At 54.9% G+C, this 17,695-nt stretch overlaps 1 protein-coding gene across 3 annotated transcripts; it reads right to left on the bottom strand.

Moving 5' to 3' along the window:
• Positions 1 to 64: 64 nt before the first annotated feature.
• Positions 65 to 17,294, bottom strand: CNTNAP1 (contactin associated protein 1). Of its 3 annotated transcripts, none has more exons than XM_054457645.2 (24): positions 17,159 to 17,294; positions 16,134 to 16,235; positions 15,824 to 16,017; positions 14,908 to 15,055; positions 14,626 to 14,829; positions 13,913 to 14,097; positions 12,997 to 13,140; positions 12,062 to 12,323; positions 11,440 to 11,589; positions 11,003 to 11,174; positions 10,423 to 10,529; positions 9,843 to 9,962; positions 9,110 to 9,313; positions 8,759 to 8,915; positions 8,541 to 8,668; positions 8,061 to 8,246; positions 7,326 to 7,547; positions 6,512 to 6,751; positions 4,110 to 4,463; positions 3,832 to 3,959; positions 2,619 to 2,712; positions 2,185 to 2,430; positions 2,034 to 2,081; positions 65 to 1,439 (listed from the first exon to the last, which is right to left on the bottom strand). In XM_054457645.2, exons 1-24 carry the CDS (start codon positions 17,223 to 17,225, stop codon positions 1,147 to 1,149), a joined length of 4,155 nt encoding a protein of 1,384 aa, XP_054313620.1. In that variant the 5' UTR covers positions 17,226 to 17,294; the 3' UTR covers positions 65 to 1,146. The 3 variants fall into 3 exon arrangements, with proteins under 3 accessions (XP_054313620.1, XP_054313621.1, XP_054313622.1); XM_054457646.2 differs by lacking the exon at positions 17,159 to 17,294 and adding an exon at positions 16,369 to 16,944; XM_054457647.2 differs by lacking the exon at positions 17,159 to 17,294 and adding an exon at positions 16,789 to 16,944.
• Positions 17,295 to 17,695: the final 401 nt, after the last annotated feature.

The raw sequence follows: 17,695 nt of genomic DNA, 5'->3' as shown, positions 1-17,695 counted from the left end.
TTCCCTTAAAATCATCCCACTTATCCCCTAACCACGACGCCAGCTACCACACACAGACTGGGGCTCTGCCACTCTGCTTTATTGGAACGGCTCCGCGTCTGAGAGCACAGCAGGCTCAACCCTGCTTCAGAGTGGAGGCCGGACCAGGCTGGTGAGTGACCAGCAGGACTCACGACACTTCCAACACAGGAGAGGCAAACTACAGACTGTGGGCACAGCACAGCACAGGACAGCACAGCCAATTGAACTTTTCTTTTATATATAAACAAATAATTTAAAAATTCGAATAATATATAGAGTTTCTCTAGAGAGAGACTTTGCAACAAAAAATATATATAAAGAATATGACCTCCTGGGTAAATGAAGCAGCATCTCTGAGCGGAGGAAAGAGGGTTCCTCATGCACTGGAGGGGGCGAAGCCTTTGGGCAGGCACAAAGGCCATTGCATATCTTGGAAAAGGTTGGAGGAGTAGAGGGCTGGCTAGTCAGGGTATCTGCATTATTTTCTCTACATTGCAGGTTTTTTATGGCTTTGGCTAAAGCAAGTGAAGCAGCGGAGGTACTAAGGTGCTAAACTGAGGCCTCTTGGTCTCTGTGTACAAAACAAAAGGAGGGGGGCAGGGGACAGCCATCAAGCCCTCTTGAGCCTCCAGCTGAGTGGAAGCAGATGGAAGATCTTCAGGGCAGGGGGGAGGCTGGGGGATAGGGTTTAGCAGCCTCCTCCCCCCATACCCTCTGCAGCCCTGCACTCCCACACATCTGTCCCTGCTGATAGTGTCTATTGGAAGGGAGGCAGTTAATCTCCCCTACACTCTGTTGTTAATCCCTGACAGCAGCTGGGACAGAGATGGCAGGAAGGACCTATGTCAACCCCATGAGGCTTCTCCTTTGGGGCAGACAAACAGCCAGGAGCCTGGGGAAACAGGGATGAGCGGGGCATTGGTTTAGGCAGTGAGGCTCGGCCACTCCCTTGGGTCCCATCTGTAGCTCTGCCCACCAAACTTGACGGGGGGTGGGGGGGGATGGGGGATATCCTCTGGATGAGCAGAGCCAGCTAAGAGGAGCCAAATGTCCCTGATAGGATGGGGGAGAGGCAGGACTGGGGGAATTTCAGGAGTTGGAATTGGTCCCAGAAGCCCTTCTGACTCATTCAGACCTGGACTCCTCCAGGATCTGGGGTAGGTTCTGATCCCGGGGGCCAGGGGCTGGGGCTGGAGTTGGGGCTGGGGCTGGGGCTGAGGCTGGAGCTTGGTTGGGAGTTGCTGTAGGGGTGGGGACCTGGGCAGGGCCTGCAGGGGGTAGGGGAGGTTTGCTGCCAGGATGGTACTCGTGGGCAGCCTTGGGCTCGTTGGTATGGTAGGAGCCCTTGTAGCGATGATTTTGCAGATAGAAGAGCACCAACATTCCCACCAGCCCCAGCAGCAGAAAGGCCACCAAAACTGAAAGGAAGAAAAGGGACAATTCAGATCTTTGGGATCTCACCTGTATACACACACACACACACACACACACACACACACACACACACTTTGAGATTTCACCTGTATACATACACACACTTTGGGATTTCACCTGTACACACACACACACACACACACACTTACTTTTGGCCAAAAGCATAATGTATGACCCTCAGTTAGCTGTTCGACCACACTAAACTCATCTCAAGTGTCTGGCAGGTTTGAATTCCTGACTTACCCCCGCCACCTTCTGTTGCTAATATTCTCTTTCCACATCCCTGGTAGTTACCCCCATTTCTCATCTCTCTAGGTGTTACTATATCCCCATTTTCCCATCCCTTAGCTATAGCCCCATTTTAATATTTTATTTAAAAATCTGTAGCATCCTCAAACATTTAAAAATCTGTGCCCAGTTATATGGCACCTTCAGCATAGCCTGTCTCATCATCCTTTGTGCCATCGTGCATCTAGTGCCTTTGCCATCCTGCAGCCTTGGGGATCAGGGGCAGGGAAAGGATGCTGACAGTCAGAGGGTAGTCTTGGGAGGTCAGGTTAGTGATCAGTGCTACTCACAGCCTAAAAGTATGGCAACCCATCCTTCATCATGGTAGTAAGGGAAGTCTGGAGAGGAGAAAGCACCAGTTAGGAGATGCCTCCTCCATGTTAAGAATCATTCCCTTCCCTTTCATCCCTCCCTTCCGTCCTCTGTGTCCTGGGAATGTACCTGGGGGCAGATACCAGGGATCAAGCTCAGGTGGCACCTCTGAAACAAGACGTGGCATAGCTCCGCAATTAGATTCGGACAGTTCTCCCTGAACTCGAAGGGCCTCAGCTAGCTCAGCAGTCATGGGTCGAGGGGTTCGGAAGTGGGTCTTGAGGGGAGCCACGTTGTTGAATCGAACACCAGACAGGCAGCCCGAGAAACCTGGGGTGTTATAGCGCTGGATCTCCGGGTCAATGACTCCTGTCTCTGAGAGAGAGGCAGGCCCGGAAAGAGGGACTTGGACCCAAAGGCCCTGCCACTCTCACTGTCCACAGGTTTCCCACTCATCCTTCCCACCGCCCTCACAGCCATTCCCAGGGCCTTCACTTTCCTTGAGGATCCAGGAACATATCCCACAGCTCCTTGCCTAAAACGCGTCCGCACCCGCAGCTTACCCATCACACGCCCTAGATACAAGGCCTTGGGTGAGTCCAACTGGCTGTCCACCAACAGTGAGAACTTCTGCTCTGTCAGTGGGAAGTAGTCCACCTGAGGCAGGGAGGGGGAGGGGGAGGGCGATGAGGGAGCGAGGACCAGAAGCAGATGCCTGTGGGCTGGACTGGAACTGTGTGGACCCTGGGAATATACTTGGGGGCAGATACTGGAGATCTCTCATTCTGTCCAAACTGGCAGTGCCAGCTGGGTGAGTCCTAGCTCAATCTGAAGTGGGCAACCCCTGGGCCTAGTTGTAGGATTTGGTATACATATTTTTATTTTTATTATTTTATTTTATTTATTAAATATTTTTCTTTGTGAAGATGAGGTCTTGCTATGTTGCTCAGGTTGGTCTCAAACTCCTGGCCTCAAGCAGTCCTCCCACTTCAGCCTCCCAAAGTGTTGGGATTACAGGTGTGAGCCGTTCCACCTGGCCTATATATTTTTTAAAACCCTGTTTTAAGCCCCGTCTTTGCAGCTTACCTGCGGTTTGACTTTAGGGAAACCACTTTATTTTTTTGAGATGGAGTCTCACTCTGTCGCCTAGGCCTGGAGTGCAGTGGCACGATCTCAGCTCACTGCAACCTCTGCCTCCCAGATTCAAGCAATTTTCCTGCCTCACCCTCCTGAGTAGCTGAAACCACTTTACTTTCTGAGGCTCTCTCTTTACTGATTTGTAAAACAAATAAGAATGCCTATTGTCTGGCTGGGCGCGGTGGCTCATGCTTATAATCCCAGCACTTTTGGAGGCTGAGGCAGGCAGATCATCTGAGGTTGGGTGTTCGAGACCAGCCTGACCAACATGGAGAAATCCTGTCTCTACTAAAAATACAAAATTAGCTGGGTGTTGTGGCGCATGCCTGTAATCTCAGCTACTCAGGAGGCTGAGGCAGAAGAATTGCTTGAACCCGGGAGGCGGAGGTTGCAGTGAGCTGAGATCACACCATTGCACTCCAGCCTGGGCAACAAGAGCAAAATTCCATCTCAAAAAAAAAAAAAAATGCCTATTGTCCTCTTGGAGCTATTGTGAGGGTTACCTGAGGCGACACACGTGAAAATCCTCTATACATTCAAATGTGATCTGCAAATGTTAAGTATTTGATGTTTTCCTGGATGCCACAACAGAGACCATGAGGTTATGATCTGAACTGGCTCACCTCCCTCTGTGCATACCTGGATGAAGAGGTTCCGGTAAACACGGGTGATATTGACGCTATGGGGCTGGCCATCGGTCACCGGTCGAGTGGTTAGCTGGTACACGTAGGGACTGGTGCCCAGCTGATATCGCAGCTGAAGGGTCCCTATGGGGTGGGGAGAAGAAATTCAGGGTCTCAGGCCCCATGACTCCTCTCTTCTAACAGCACGTGGGTCCTTGTATTTGTGAATCAATAGAAGAATTAGGGGCACCGGGGTGAAGCTGGAGTGGGGTGAGAGAGCCCGGGAGAGCTTACCATCATCCTTGATGAGCACAGCCATGTAGTCACGAACAAAGGAACTGACATAGAGCAGGACAGCAGGGGCGGAGCTGGTGCTAAAGCTGAAGGAGACCTCCTCTCCCGTAACATTGTAGACAGGCCCACGGTAACCGGGCACAGGCCGACCAGGCCGGGGGTAGTCGGGCAGGCGGTACCCGGGGCCATGGTAGCCAGGCACATAGCCCGGAGTATCATAGCCCGGGATGTAGCCAGGCTCATATCCTGGCACCGGCCGGCTCAGCATGTGGGAGAATTCCCTGGCTGCAGAGCGCAGCGCTGACTGTAGGTTATAGCGCATCCAGGTGCCCGGCTCAAAGAAACCACCAATATCTGCAAGTAGAAGCAGGGAGGTTAGGGCCCCCACACTGCTCACTCCCCATTTCAGAGGTTTTATGTCATCCATACACACATCCTGAGACTTACTTCAGTTTCTGCCACCCTCACAACCCTCCATTTACTTTTAGGTCCCCTTGAGCCCCTCTGTCACAGAACAGAATCTTACAGCCATGGGAAACTTGAGATCATCTGATCCAACCCCTGCATTTTACAAATGGGGAAACAGGCTCAGAGATGAGTAGTGACTTGCTTAAAGACACACAGTAAGGCTAGGCACAGTGGCTCACGCCTGTAATCCCAGCAGTTTGGGAGGCCAAGGCAGGCAGATCATCTGAGGTCAGGAGTTTGAGAACAGCCTGGCCAACATGGCAAAACCCCATCTCTGCTAAAAATACAAAACTTAGCTAGGTGTGGTAGTGCATGCCTGTAATCCCAGCTACTATAGGAAGGCCAAGGCAGGAGAATTGCTTGAGCCCAGGGGGCAGAGGTTGCAGTGAGCCAAGATCATGCCACTGCACTCCAGCCTGGGTGACAGTGAGGCTCCATCTCAAAAAAAAAAAAAAAGACACACAGTAAGGGGACAGCCAAGATTAGAATGGGGATATCCTGACCCCATGTAGTATATGTGCCACTACTCACACTTCCAAACCACCACCAGAAATCTGTTGGTCCCTAAGTCTTGTATCTCCCTAGTCCCCCATACTCCTCCCACCAGTAACCCACCTGCCCATATATCCTCCCTATAGGCCAGCCTTAGGGAGGATGCAGTCTTGGCATGTGTGTAGGATCTTGCTATGGGGAATGTCAAGGCTCACCTTAACCAAGAACTGGGTCATTGATATGTTTTAGGAATGCAGCAATCATCAAATACATTGACAAGGGAGTTCGCCTGTGTTACCATGGTGATGGTGGGAAGATGGAGAAGTGATTTGCTTTTTTTTTTTTTTTTTTGTAGACATAGTCCTTGCTGTGCCCCCCAGGCTGGAGTACAGTGACACGATCATAGCTCACTGCAGCCTTGACCTCCTAGGTGCAAGTGATCCTCCCACCTCAGCCTCCTGAGTAGCTAGGCCTAAGTGTGCACCACCATGCCCAGCTAATTAAGAAATTTTGCCAGGCGCTGTGGCTCACGCCTGTAATCCCAGCACTTTGGGAGGCCAAGGTGGGTGGATCACCTGTGGTCAGAAGTTCGTGACCAGCCTGGCAAGCATGGTGAAACCCCGTCTCTACTAAAAATACAAAAATTAGCCAGGTGTACTGGCGCACACTTGTAATCCCAGCTACTTGGGAGGCTGAGGCAGGAGAATCACTTCAGCCCAGGAGGCAGAGGTTGCAGTGAGCCGAGATCGAGCCATTACACTCCAGCCTGGGCAACAAGAGTGAAACTCAGTCTCAAAAAAAAAGAAAAAAGAAATTATTTTAGCCAGACGCGGTGGCTCACGCCTGTAATCCCAGCACTTTGGGAGGCTGAGGCAGGCAGATCACAAGGTCAAGAGTTTGAGACCAGCCTGGCCAATGTGGTGAAACCCCGTCTCTACTAAAAATACAAAAATTAGCCAGGCATGGTGGTGCATACCTGTAGTCCCAGCTACTCGGGAGGCTGGGGCAGAAGAATCGCTTGAACCAGGCGGAGGTTGCAGTGAGCTGAAATCGTGCCACTGCACTCTAGCCTGGGTGACAGAGCGAGATTCCATCTCATAAAAAAAAAAGAATTTTTTTTGTAGAGACAGGGTCTTGCCATGTTGCCCAGGCTGGTCTCGAACTCCTAGCCTCAAGCAATCCTCCCACCTTGGGCTCCCAAAGCATGCTTGGTGATTTTGAGCTCTTTTTGCACCAGCTATCTGTACCATCCCTTCCTTGTCCATGCCTTTGGAGTCATCCATGATCTTCAGCTGCCTAACTCCCCAAACTCAGAGCTCAGGAATCCAGGGACAACTCTAATTTTCCATGATGTGGGCTTTACATGCTATTTCCTTCCCTGCCCTCCCGACATCCCATTACGCCCTATGACTCCCTGTTGCCCCATAACCAGCAGCGCTGACCGTGGTTGCAGTATGGCCCATCAAAAGCCGTGAGGTCACAGTCACATGTGTAGTAGCTATAGCGTTCCACGCAGCGGCCTCCATGGAAACAGGGGAGTCGAGGGTGGGCACAGTGGCCTGTGCAGTTGGGTGAGGTACCCTCAGAGGCATTGGCACGGCCCTCCAGGTTCAGAGTCACTCCGTTCAGACGCATGGCCCTCAAGCAACCCACAAAGGGGCGTCTCTTAAGCTCTGCAGATCCTGGGAAGGGTAGGCAACAGGTCAAGAAATGGAGGCAGGGCCGGGCGCGGTGGCTCACGCCTGTAATCCCAGCACTTTGGGAGGCCAAGGCAGGTGAATCATGAGGTCAGGAGATCGAGACCATCCTGGCTAACACGGTGAAACCCCGTCTCTACTAAAAAATACAAAAAAAATTAGCCGGGCACGGTGGCGGGCGCCTGTAGTCCCAGCTACTCGGGAGGCTGAGGCAGGAGAACTGCTTGAACCTGGGAGGCGGAGCTTGCAGTGAGCCGAGATCGTGCCACTGCACTCCAGCCTGGGTGACAGAGCGAGACTCCGTCTCAAAAAAAAAAAAAAAAGAAATGGAGGCAGAGCCAGAGACAGGATGAAGTATTGTAGTTGGAAAGGGAGCCAAGGGGGCTGGAAGAATAGAATAGGATACAAAGGCCTGGAGGGACAAGTGAGACACTGGCTTGCTCTGAAGCAGAGGGGACTGGCACCTAAGACAGGAGGAGGCTCCTGGAAACAAGGTGAGCGGCCTTGGAGGGTGGGGAGGTAAAGGAGGCTTCAGACTTGCCTCTGGGTTGCTGCTCACCCACATAGAGGGGCTGGTCATACTCCATCCAGATGTAGGTCTGCAGCGGCATAGGCCGCAGAACCCAGGGCCGGTGATCCACTCGGAGCCGGGCCTGCTTCACGTTGATTTCAGCCCGGACCAGGTGCCACTCGTCGTCGTTGAACTCAAAGTCGTCTGAGTGTACTGTGAGGTTCTCATCCCCATTCCCCACATCAAAGGCGAAGACCACATCCCGGGATGCTGGACAGTGTGATTCGGGGTGGGGGAGAAAAGGACTCAGACCTACAAGACCCTTCATAGATCCTTGCCCAATACAACCTCTTTCCCTCACCTCTTTGGAGCTTCTTGAATATCCCTCCAATTTGTCTGTAGCTTGCATTGAAACTTACCAACTGCTTAAAAACCTCATACCCTTAGTCTCTCCCCACATCACAGATCCCTGAAGCCAGCTTCCCAGCCTCACTTCCCAGGCTAGAAGCATGGCTAATCAGCGGTGAGAGGGACTCGAAGGTCCAGCTTCCTTATGGCACAAGGAAGGGGCTTAAGGCCAAGAGAGGCCAAGTGAATGCCTAGGGTCACCCAGCCAGCCATCAAGACCGAGTGAGGGCTAGAACACAGGGTATCTCAACCCTTCCCATGCTGCCTGTCAAAAGGGCATCTGCCCTTGGCTTCAACCCCAGCCTGCACCTACCCCTGTCTCCCCAGACAGCACTTTCATCTACCCCGAGGCCCTCCCACAGTCTGCCTGCTCACTGTTGAGTTCCACTCGCACATAAGGTCGGCGCCACTGGCAGTAAGGGCCCCCCATATTCTCTAGGAAGACCCCCGAGGGAGCAGAGGTCCTGAAGTAGAAGGAGACATCCAGGCTGTGGTTGGCACGGATTGGGGGGAAGCGTAGTGCAGCCCCGGTGTGGAAGGAAATGGTGTTCCAGGAATTTCCTAGAAAAGCAGATGGAGGAAGGTCTTGTCAGGGAGATTGGAGGGTGGAGGAGGAAGAGAACCTGGGGTTGGGGGCAGGGAAGGTCGGGCAAAGGGGGAGGGTTTGAGGTGACGGAGGGGAGACTAAGGAGTAGAATGAAACAGGAGCCAGGTGCAGAGGGGCAATGAGATCGCATCACAGCAGGAGCTGGGGGTCGGGCACACCAGCTAGAGACCACCAGTGACATGCAGCCTAGATTTTGGAAACTGGAAAGTCAGCTCTGGGAGGGCACACAAAAGGGGACTGCCACTCACGATCGCCATAGCAGCGCAGAGGCCTCAGGAAGAACTGGGCCTCAGAAGTGGAGCGGTTCGTATCCCCTATCACTACCTGAGTGACAGGCAGATGGTCCACAAAGGTCAGCAGTCCCTTGTCAGTTCTCCTGTGGGGGCAGGATGCCATGGCTCAGCCCTAGCCACTCAGCTCCCCCCCATCCCGGAGTCCTAAAAACCCTGTCCGTTTGCCCCCTCACCACTGGGGCTGGTCAGCGTCACAGTTGCAATACAAGGCAGGGTCCACACAGCTCCGGTCCAGACCACAGGCACAGCGCTGGATCCCAGGCTGGGAGCCTCCCCAGTAGAAGTGCTGCTCCTCATTTCGGCCAATCCAAAAGCTGTAGGGGTAGCCTCCTGGGGAAGAGGTGCAGGCAGCTTCCAGGCCCTGTCCCTCCATTAGCCTCTGGGCTCCTCTCGCCCTTCCAACGAGTTCAGACCCCTCCTTGAATCTTCCAACCCAAGGCCCCAGCTGGCTCTCTGGCTTCCTTCTCCCAGGCTCCCATTGGTGTCTCCTCCAGTTCCGCCACCTCCCTGACCCCAGCCCTAACCTGCAGTGTTGAGCAGCCGGGAATTGTAGCAGGAGAACTCGATCCACTGTTCACAATGCTGGGAAGCATTGGCAAGAGCACTGACTTCCTCCCAGGATGCATTCCAGTACTGGATAGCCCCCAGGAATGGCCGCTCCATGCTGGAACCTGTCACTCGAGTTGTCCACAGCCTGTCATGCCGCACAACTGTCCACGCTCGGTTCTCTGGGAGACAAGAGGGGACAGAGCTTTGGCTGGAGTTGGGCATTCTCTACCCATCTCCCTGCCCACCTCCACCACCGCTGCTGCAACTCAGAGCCACTGAACGAGGCCAGCAGCTCCATTCCACCTCTGCCCTGGGCACTCTGCATCGTAGGCTGGAAATAAGATAGCTGGAATGGGTAAGGAAGCTGGGATATACTTTTTTTTTTTTTTTTTGAGATGAAGTCTCGCTCTGTTGCCCAGGCTGGAGTTCAACGGCGCTACCTCAGCTCACTGCAACCTCCACCTCCCAGGTTCAAGCGATTCTCCTGCCTCAGCCTCCCGAGTAGCTTCCCAAAGTGCTGGGATTACAGGTGTGAGCCACCACGCCTGGCTTGGGATTTGCTTTTAAGGCTAGGTTACAAATTCCTCAGTATCCCCTTCCCCTCTGTCCTCCTTTACCCTCACCTGTTTAGTCTAACTGGCCCCCACCCACCACTCTATCCTTCCCGGTTCTCTCCTCACCCCCTTACCACCCATCAGAGACACTTACCTCGGATATCACAGTACACTACAAATGGCTTCAGGGGGCCACTGCCATCAGGATCAATGGTGAAGTTTCCAGAAGTTTTCCCACTGAGCCGATAAGCCTCACAGGATTCCTTATACAAAGCTGGCAGATAATAGGGTGAGACAAAGGCAGTTAGAGAGTTAGAGGGCTGGCCAGGTGTGGCGGCTCGGGCCTGTAATCCCAGCACTTTGGGAGGCCGAGGTGGTGCCTCACCTGAGGTCAGGAGTTCGAGACCAGCCTGGCCAACATGGTGAAACCTCATCTGTACTAAAAATACAAAAATTAGCTAGGCGTGGTGGTGCGCGCCTGTAGTCCCAGCTACTTAGGAGGCTGAGGCAGGAGAATCGCTTGAACCCAGGAGGCGGAGGTTGCAGCGAGCCCAGATGGCACCACTGCACTCCAGCCTGGGCAACAGAGCAAGATTCTGTCTCAAAAAAACCAAAAACAAAAAGAGAGAGGGCTGGAAGGGCCATCCTCGCCATCTCTAGCAGCCTGATGATCCCCAGCAACCTTCTCTTGACCTCCTTTGCCCCTGACTCCCCCCATACCACATCTGGCTTACGTGTGTGGCAGGTCTCTCCCTTGTAGCCAGTCAGTTCGCAGTAGCAAATGAAGTCATCCCAAGACTGGTAGCAGCGTCCATCATGCTCACACATGTTAGGGCTGCACCTAGGGAAGGGGTCAGGACCAAGGAAAGGAGCCTTACTAGGAGCTGGAGAGTGGGGTCTGATCCCCGCAAGCTTCAATCCCAGCTCCTTGAAGCCCCAGAACCCAGTGAGACACACCCCGCCTAGCCATCCGGGTATAAGCGCAGATGCAGGGGCACTAGGCAGTCCTCGGGGCTCAAGTACTACTATTCCCCCTTCCCGAAAACATCAAAACATGCCTTATTCTACCCCCGTCACCCCCTAGCACAAAAAACCCCTCTAGGACCAAAAGCAGATGGTGTCATTTCCATCCTGAACATGTATCACCGTAAGGGAAGAAATAGGAGGTAAAAGATCAAAGAAGAATCATCCCCAAGCAGGGGACTAAGGAGCAGAGACAAGGAGAAGGGAGATTATTGAGAAAGGCCATTCCTACTGGGAGACCAGGGAAGAGGGCTTTGGAGGGGTCACCTCTTGTTAGGGGCTTCTGGGTACCTATCAGTGATGCCACATGTATCAAAGAGGACCTCAGCATAGAATCCAAGCCGCCGGCCCTCCACCAGAGTCAGGTTGACCAGTTGACCATCCACCTTGAGCAGCTCCATGCAGCCATGGAATGCCGTCTGGTTGGAGTGGCAGTCCCATCGACTGGCTGGCTTGGGACAACCTGGAGCAACCACCCCTGTGAGACCCTCCCCAGGGGAGACCCCAAAGACCCTCCCCCAGGGAGATGCTGAGGGGGAGCTAGACATAAAGGAAGAAAGGGGGCTACAACCAAATTGTAGATGGCAATGACCTTCCACTCCCCAAGGCCCCAGAGGGGAAAGAGGGCTTGATCCCTCCAAAATTCTCCATGTGGCCCCATCTGGGTGAACTTAGATAGAGCCTTCCCACCCAGAAACAGAGGTCTGGTCAGGTTGGCCCCCACTTACCCCCAAAGAAATATGAGGTCCCTGTCCGGATCAGCAGTGGATATGAGACCCTGACCTCTGCCCCCTCCACATCATCAATGCTGATGACTGCATGGTTTTCCTGTGCTACAAAATTCACCTCGTGCCAAAAGCCGTCATTCAGTCGGTACCCTGGACAAGAACGGATGATGGTGTGGGTGGAGGGAAGCAGCAACTATGCTAGAAGAATGTTCTGAGTGGGGAAGCAGCAGCCCCACTGTGTCCCAGTAGCAGCCTGTGTGCCCCTGTGATTACACTTCTCACACCCAGTGGAGACCTCTCTGAATGTCTCTTCATTATCCATGACCCAGCAACTGCCACAGAGTCTGCATAGTTATAAATGAGTAACCAAATCTCCAGGGGCCCTCTGGAACCGGAGAATACCAGGACTCCCAGGCTTCCCCCTTCTCCAAGAATACTTAGTCCCTCAGATCCGCCTCCTCACTGCCTCCAGCCACTCCCACCTTTCCCATTACCCTGGGGCCTCCTGCCCTTCCCCCTTCACTCCCTCTCCCCTCTCCAGAAGGTAAAGGCCTCAGTCCAGGCCTACAACTTTCCTCTACACTTCTCTTCTCTTCTTGTGCCTCCCCCGAAACGCCCTCACCAGCAGCGAACTGAAGCTTCTTTCGGCCGCTCTGCGCGATGGACACGTTGACCTGCCCTTCGCTGAGCGTCAGCTCCACGTGGCCCAGCCCGTCCCCCAGACGGGAGAAAAGGAGAAGCCCGGTGAGGTCCCAGGTGCGGAAGCGAAATGAGACTGCCAGGCGGCCGCGGCGTGGGAAACCGGGCACTTGAACGAAGTTGTGAGGGCCTCCGAAGTTGATAGGGTGCGGTACCGGGTCCAGGCAACGAAAAGCCACCTTACCCTAGGGGCAAAAGTGAAGACGCATCAACACCCGTGAGCCGCCTCTGCCTCAGCTGGGAATTCAGTTTTCACACCGGTCTAAGACCCTGGTCACCGCCCTCCTTCGGTGTTGGCGGGGGTGAGATCTCCAACCATGACGTGACCTCTTCCCCTCCAAGCTCGTCCATCTGTGGAGTGAGCCCCAACCCAGTCGGCCCTCGGAACTCTGCTCGCTTGCTCTCGCTGATCTCCACCGTCTGCGACTCCACCGCTTCTCTCCTTCCAGTATCGAGAGGCAATTTTGGACCACAGACCTGGCTCCTGCCAGCTTCCCAACAGAGCCCCAGAGTCGGAGAGGGGTGAGGGGGGCATATCAGAGAAGCCATCGATTCAAGTCCCTACTCAGCCACCGTGCAGCTGCACGACCCCTGGACAAGCCACTCCCTGTCTCTGCGCCTTACGTTCCTCATCTATGAACTAAGAAGGTGATTGGACCCGACCACTACTTCTTAACTACGGGCCTGCGTGGCTCATGCACCTCAAGTGCGACCCGCTCCCCTCCCAACTTGAGCATCTGGCTGGGGACAGAGGGATCCTCGGCTTTTATCTGATGTTCACTATCTCTTCCCGCTCCACCTCTTTGCTTTCCACGACGCTTTGGTATCCTGTCCTCCCAGACCCCCCTGCCCACTGGCCTCGAAGGTGATCCGGGAATGGCGCCGCACGGCCAGGTCTGCGATGTTGACGCGGTTGAAGATTACGTTTTCTATGCAGCCGCGGAAGTTATGCCGATAGGCCAGGTTCTTCCGCGCGGCGCCCACCAGACCTCCGATGAACATCTGCGGGAGGCGTGGGGAATGAGGCCTCTTGGGCACAGGAGCGCGCCTGCCTTTCTCCCGCGTCCCCACCGTGTGCTTTCCCAAATGCCAGGTGGGACTTTGTAAAAGACTTAAAACACACATTTCCCTAGTGTCGGTACTAAAGCTCGCTAGGCCTTTCAAGGCTTGAGTTCAAGCTCTGACTCCAACACAAATTGGCTGCACGCCCTTGGGCAAGTCAATTAGCCTGCCTGGGATTCTTATCTGCAGATGGGGTCAGGGTCTTTAACAACGCCACAAAGTTGTGGGAGGATCCAAGGGAACAATTTTCCTACCTTGCCTAGTCCCCAAAATCTGGATTTCCAAACCCCATCTCATTAGTTCTAAAATAGTGCCTGGGAGTCTGCATGCTAACAACACCATCACCCACAAAAAAAAAAAAAAAAAAAAAACAACACAAGACTTTTTCTGGTGAGCGGCAAGTTTGCCAAGGGCTGCTAGGATATTCAGGAATTGGAATGCGAAGTCTTTGAAAAAAAAATTTTTTTTAAATAGAGGTAGGATGTCACTATGTTGCCCAGGTGAGTCTTGAACACCTGGCCTCAAGCAATCCTCCCACCTCAGCCTCCCAAAGTGCTGGGATTACAGGCATGAGCCACCACCCACAGCCTGAATGCGAGGTCTTACCTCTGAGAGACAGAGAAAAAGAGAAAGAGAGAAAGGGAGAGACCGACCTGCACTCACTCATCCAGCATCTACCCTACCACGAAATAGCACCTCCCTAGTCTCTCACCTCAGTGTCCAGGTTCAGCCTCTCGAAGTCTCCATTGAGAATAAAGCGCTGCACATAGCCGTCCAGGGTGAAATTTACGTCGCGGCCAAATCGGTCCACCCGCACGTAGTGCCAGTGCTGGTCATTGAGGACTCCGCCTGCGCTCACGGTGGTGTGACCTGGTCTTGGCTGGATAGGGCTGCTGCCTGAGGGTGGGGCAGGACAGAGTGAGACCTCAAGCCAGGAGAACTGCATGGAGTCCAAGCTCCTAGGCAGAGCAGCAGCGTGTAACAAAGCCCAGGGCAACCAGGGAGAGTGAGCGAATAGATCAACAGCCACTGGCGAGTGTGTGACAGGGTAAGCCATTTAGCCTGGCTTCCTGTCTGTAAAACTGGGAACACATGAGCTGCTTCTATTTCATGTGCGGGTGTTAGGAAAAGCTGATGAGATACAGTGTGTGTGTGTGTGTGTTTACAAGGAGGGAACTGAGGCTCGGAAGTGCCCCATCCGAGGTCACATCTCTGTGTAGTGGTAGAGCTGAGACTGGAATCCAGTTCTCACTCAACTCCAGTGTTTTGCTAGCATCAAATGCTACAAGAAAGGGGCAGTTTGGTCCAGGCCTTAGAGAAGTGGAAGACCAGGCTGAGCGCGGATGTGCGGAGGAGGTGCCACGAAGAGGGCGGTGAGAGAGCTTCAGGGGTTGGCTCCGCACCGCACCCGGTCGCCGAGCTCACCCAGGCTCATGTGCAGCAGCAGGTGTGCCCCCTCCAGCTCGAGCGTCACGTAGTCGCCCTGGGCGCCCTCGGCGTGCAGCAGAAGCCCGTCCTTCTCCTCGGTCTTGAAGCTGAAGGCGAACACGTCCCACAGGCTTCGGCTGACCCCTCGCGGGAAGCGGTAGGAGATGGCATCGTCGCCGTCGAAATAGAGTATGTCGGCCTCTGCGCAAAGGACCGTAGGTGGGCCGGGAACTGGGGAGGCTGTCTCCCGGGCCCCCTCCGCTCTCTCTGCACACTTACTGTATGGGCAGCCATAGAGGCCGAGCCTCAGGCCGATCTTGCCGCGTGGGTTCCAGGCCAGGGGCACGATGCGGATGTAGCGCGCAGTGAAGTGGAAGTGCAGGTCATGGCGCACCACCGCCGACTCGTTCACGTTACCAAAGAAGGTCTGCGGGGGTGGGGGGAGAGTAGTAACCACGTCCCGCCCTCTGCTTCTTTTTTTTTTTTTTATTTTATTTTTTGAGACAGAGTCTCGTTCTGTCGCCCAGGCTGGAGTGCAGTGGCACGATCTCGGCTCACCGCAACCTCTGCTTCCCAGGTTCAAATAATTCTCTTCCTCAGCCTCCCAAGTAGCCGGGATTACAGGCGCCCGCCACTACGCCCGGCTGATTTTTTTGTATTTTTCATAGAGACGGGGTTTCACCATATTGGCCAGGCTGGTCTTAAACTCCTGACCTCGTGATCCACCTGCCTCGGCCTCCCAAAGTGCTGGGATTACAGGCGTGAGCCACTGCGCCCGGCCCCCCTCTGCTTCTTTCTCCATAGCCTCCCAGCCCACCACTTTCACACCCAGCCAATCTGGACTTCTGGAAAGTAAACACTCCTTGGTCTTCCCTGCTTGGGGACTTTGCCCGCACAGTTTCCATAAAGTGTCCTCTCCCACAATCCTATTATTTCCTCAGACCTGAAATCAAATGTCTCCTCCTTAGGAAGCTCTCCCAGGTTTTACCCTAAAGTGTGTTAAACCCTGTGAACCGAGTGTTTCGCTCACGTCCTAAACTGACAGTCCCTCTGGACAGAATCCCTGGAGTGGAGTCACTGCTCCTCGTCCGAGCCTTCACCACCACCCCCTCCATTTTCCCAGAGGCTGGTGCCCGGCCCAGAGCCTGGAGCAGAGGAAGCTCCCCAAGTGTTACCGCCTTGGCGCCCAGAGTACCGAGTTGTGCCCTCGCTGGTAGAACGGTGTCCAGCTGTCCACTCGGTCGCCGTAGAGCAGCATGTAACGTGTGACCCAGTCCCAAGAATTAAAGGATCCCTGTGTGGCCACGGCCCGGATCCGGTGCTTCTTCATTAAGTCTATCTGGAGCCAGGGATTCGGATCCCCAATCCGTGGTGACCACCCGCTTATGCCTACAGAAGGGACAGGAGCTTTAACCGGCGGCTATCCCTCTCCCCGAAGTCCTCCGGAGGCCCCCACCCTTCCGCGGTGCGCTGCCAGTTCGCAGCTGATGTTCCGCGGAGCTCACCGTGCAGCCTGGCGAATCGCGGCGCAGTAAGGAGACTGTAGTAGGAGGAGGCGCCCAGGGAGCGTGCATACAGGGGACCCACCAGCTCCTCGTCGCAGCCGTCTAGGGTAGGGAAACCGACATGTTAGTCAGCGCTGGCCCCTCCCAGACCCTTCCAAAGGCCGGCCCACTTAGCGACCGAAGCTTCCCCTTCTGTGCCCCCAACCCCCACCCCCAGAGGCACACCCAGCCCTACCTTAAAGCCATCTATTCAATCCTGGCTGCAGCAACAGCTGCATGCTCAGAGGAGGCTGCCTTCTCCTTCTAGGGAAACCCCTAGGCTACACCCATAGGCCCAAGGCCAGACCCTCCCTAGCTAGCCCAATACCTGCCCTGGTTTAGTACTTTCCCAAACTCAATCCTAAACCTCAGCATCTTCCACAGTCTAAGTCAACCCAAGACACCAATCCAGCTCCAACCCTAGCCTCAATCCAACTCGGCCCCCAAAACCTGCACCATCCCCAAATACAGGCCTTGCACCCAACCTCAGCCAGTACTAGCACCATCACCAGCTCCATGTCCAGCCTTAGCATCAGTCAGGGGCACCAGCTCCTGCTTGGATCCCTGCCACAAAACAGCCCCAGCCACAAACCCCAGCCCTAGCCACAAACCTCACCCCTTGGCCAGCTCCAAAGTCCAGCCTCAAGCCCTGGCAAAACCTTAATCCTAGTATCGGTCACCAGTATACACTTATCCCCCGGCCCTAGCCTCAAACCCAGGCACCAGCTCCTGCTTGGATCCCATCCCCAAATCCCTGCCCGCTGACTTCATCCTCGCCCCGGAGCCCAGCCCCAGCCCCGGGCGCGCGCGGCAGCCTCAGAGCTGCAATGCGGAGCGCGGGGGAGAGGCAGGAAAAGATGAGAGCCAGCGGGCGCGCGCCGGCCGGGAAGGACCCGCGACCACCCAGCCGCAATGCGGTTCGGGGCCGCCCTGCAGGCTCTGGACTCCTGGGCCCAACCCCACCTGCCTCCAAGCCCAACACTCACAGTAGCCCCAGCCCTCGGCTCCTGAGACCGCGGCGAGCAGGATGCAGAAGAGCCGGAGACGCATCATGCAGGGCTGACGGTCCCGGCAGCCGCCTCCCTGTGAACGGCTCCGGCTAGAGCTCGAGTTCTGGCTTGGGCTTCAAGCTCTCCTCCTGGGGTTTGCAGCAGACCGCTCTCTCCTCCTTACCCAGCCCTCCCTCCCTCCCTCTCTCCTTTCGCCCCCAAGCGCTCTCTCTCTCCCCTCTCTTTTCTCTCTCTCTCTCTCTCTCTGGTTCCTGGTCCTCCGTTCTTGTCTCTCTATCCTCTCCTTTCCACCCTCTCTCCTCTCACCTCCCCCCTTCCCCAGCCTCTGTCTCCTGGCACGCGCCGGTTTCCCGGACCCCGCGCAAGCGCGTGCCTCAGCCCTGCTGCGAAAGGGAGGGGGTAGAGAGCCTCTAGCCACCGGGAAAACCCCAAGTAACCCGAGGCTGCCCGGGACTAGGGCCACAGGGGTGAGGACAGGGAACCTAGGGCCAGAAGCATCCTGAAAATTTCAAG

This window comes from Pongo pygmaeus, chromosome 19, assembly GCF_028885625.2.
Source record: "Pongo pygmaeus isolate AG05252 chromosome 19, NHGRI_mPonPyg2-v2.0_pri, whole genome shotgun sequence".
Lineage (NCBI taxonomy): Eukaryota > Metazoa > Chordata > Mammalia > Primates > Hominidae > Pongo > Pongo pygmaeus.
This window is presented reverse-complemented; position numbering and strand designations above follow the sequence as displayed.

What these genes read in the sequence shown, in the direction of transcription:
- CNTNAP1 (XM_054457645.2), bottom strand. Translation starts at nt 17,225, where the DNA reads ATGATGCGTCTCCGGCTCTTCTGCATCCTGCTCGCCGCGGTCTCAGGA. An exon ending in GACGCTGACCAGCCCCAGTG is followed by an intron (nt 8,669 to 8,758) that starts GTGAGGGGGCAA and finishes CTGCCCCCACAG; the next exon opens with GAGAACTGACAAGGGACTGC. An exon ending in TGTGCTCATCAAGGATGATG is followed by an intron (nt 3,960 to 4,109) that starts GTAAGCTCTCCC and finishes CCCACCCCATAG; the next exon opens with GGACCCTTCAGCTGCGATAT.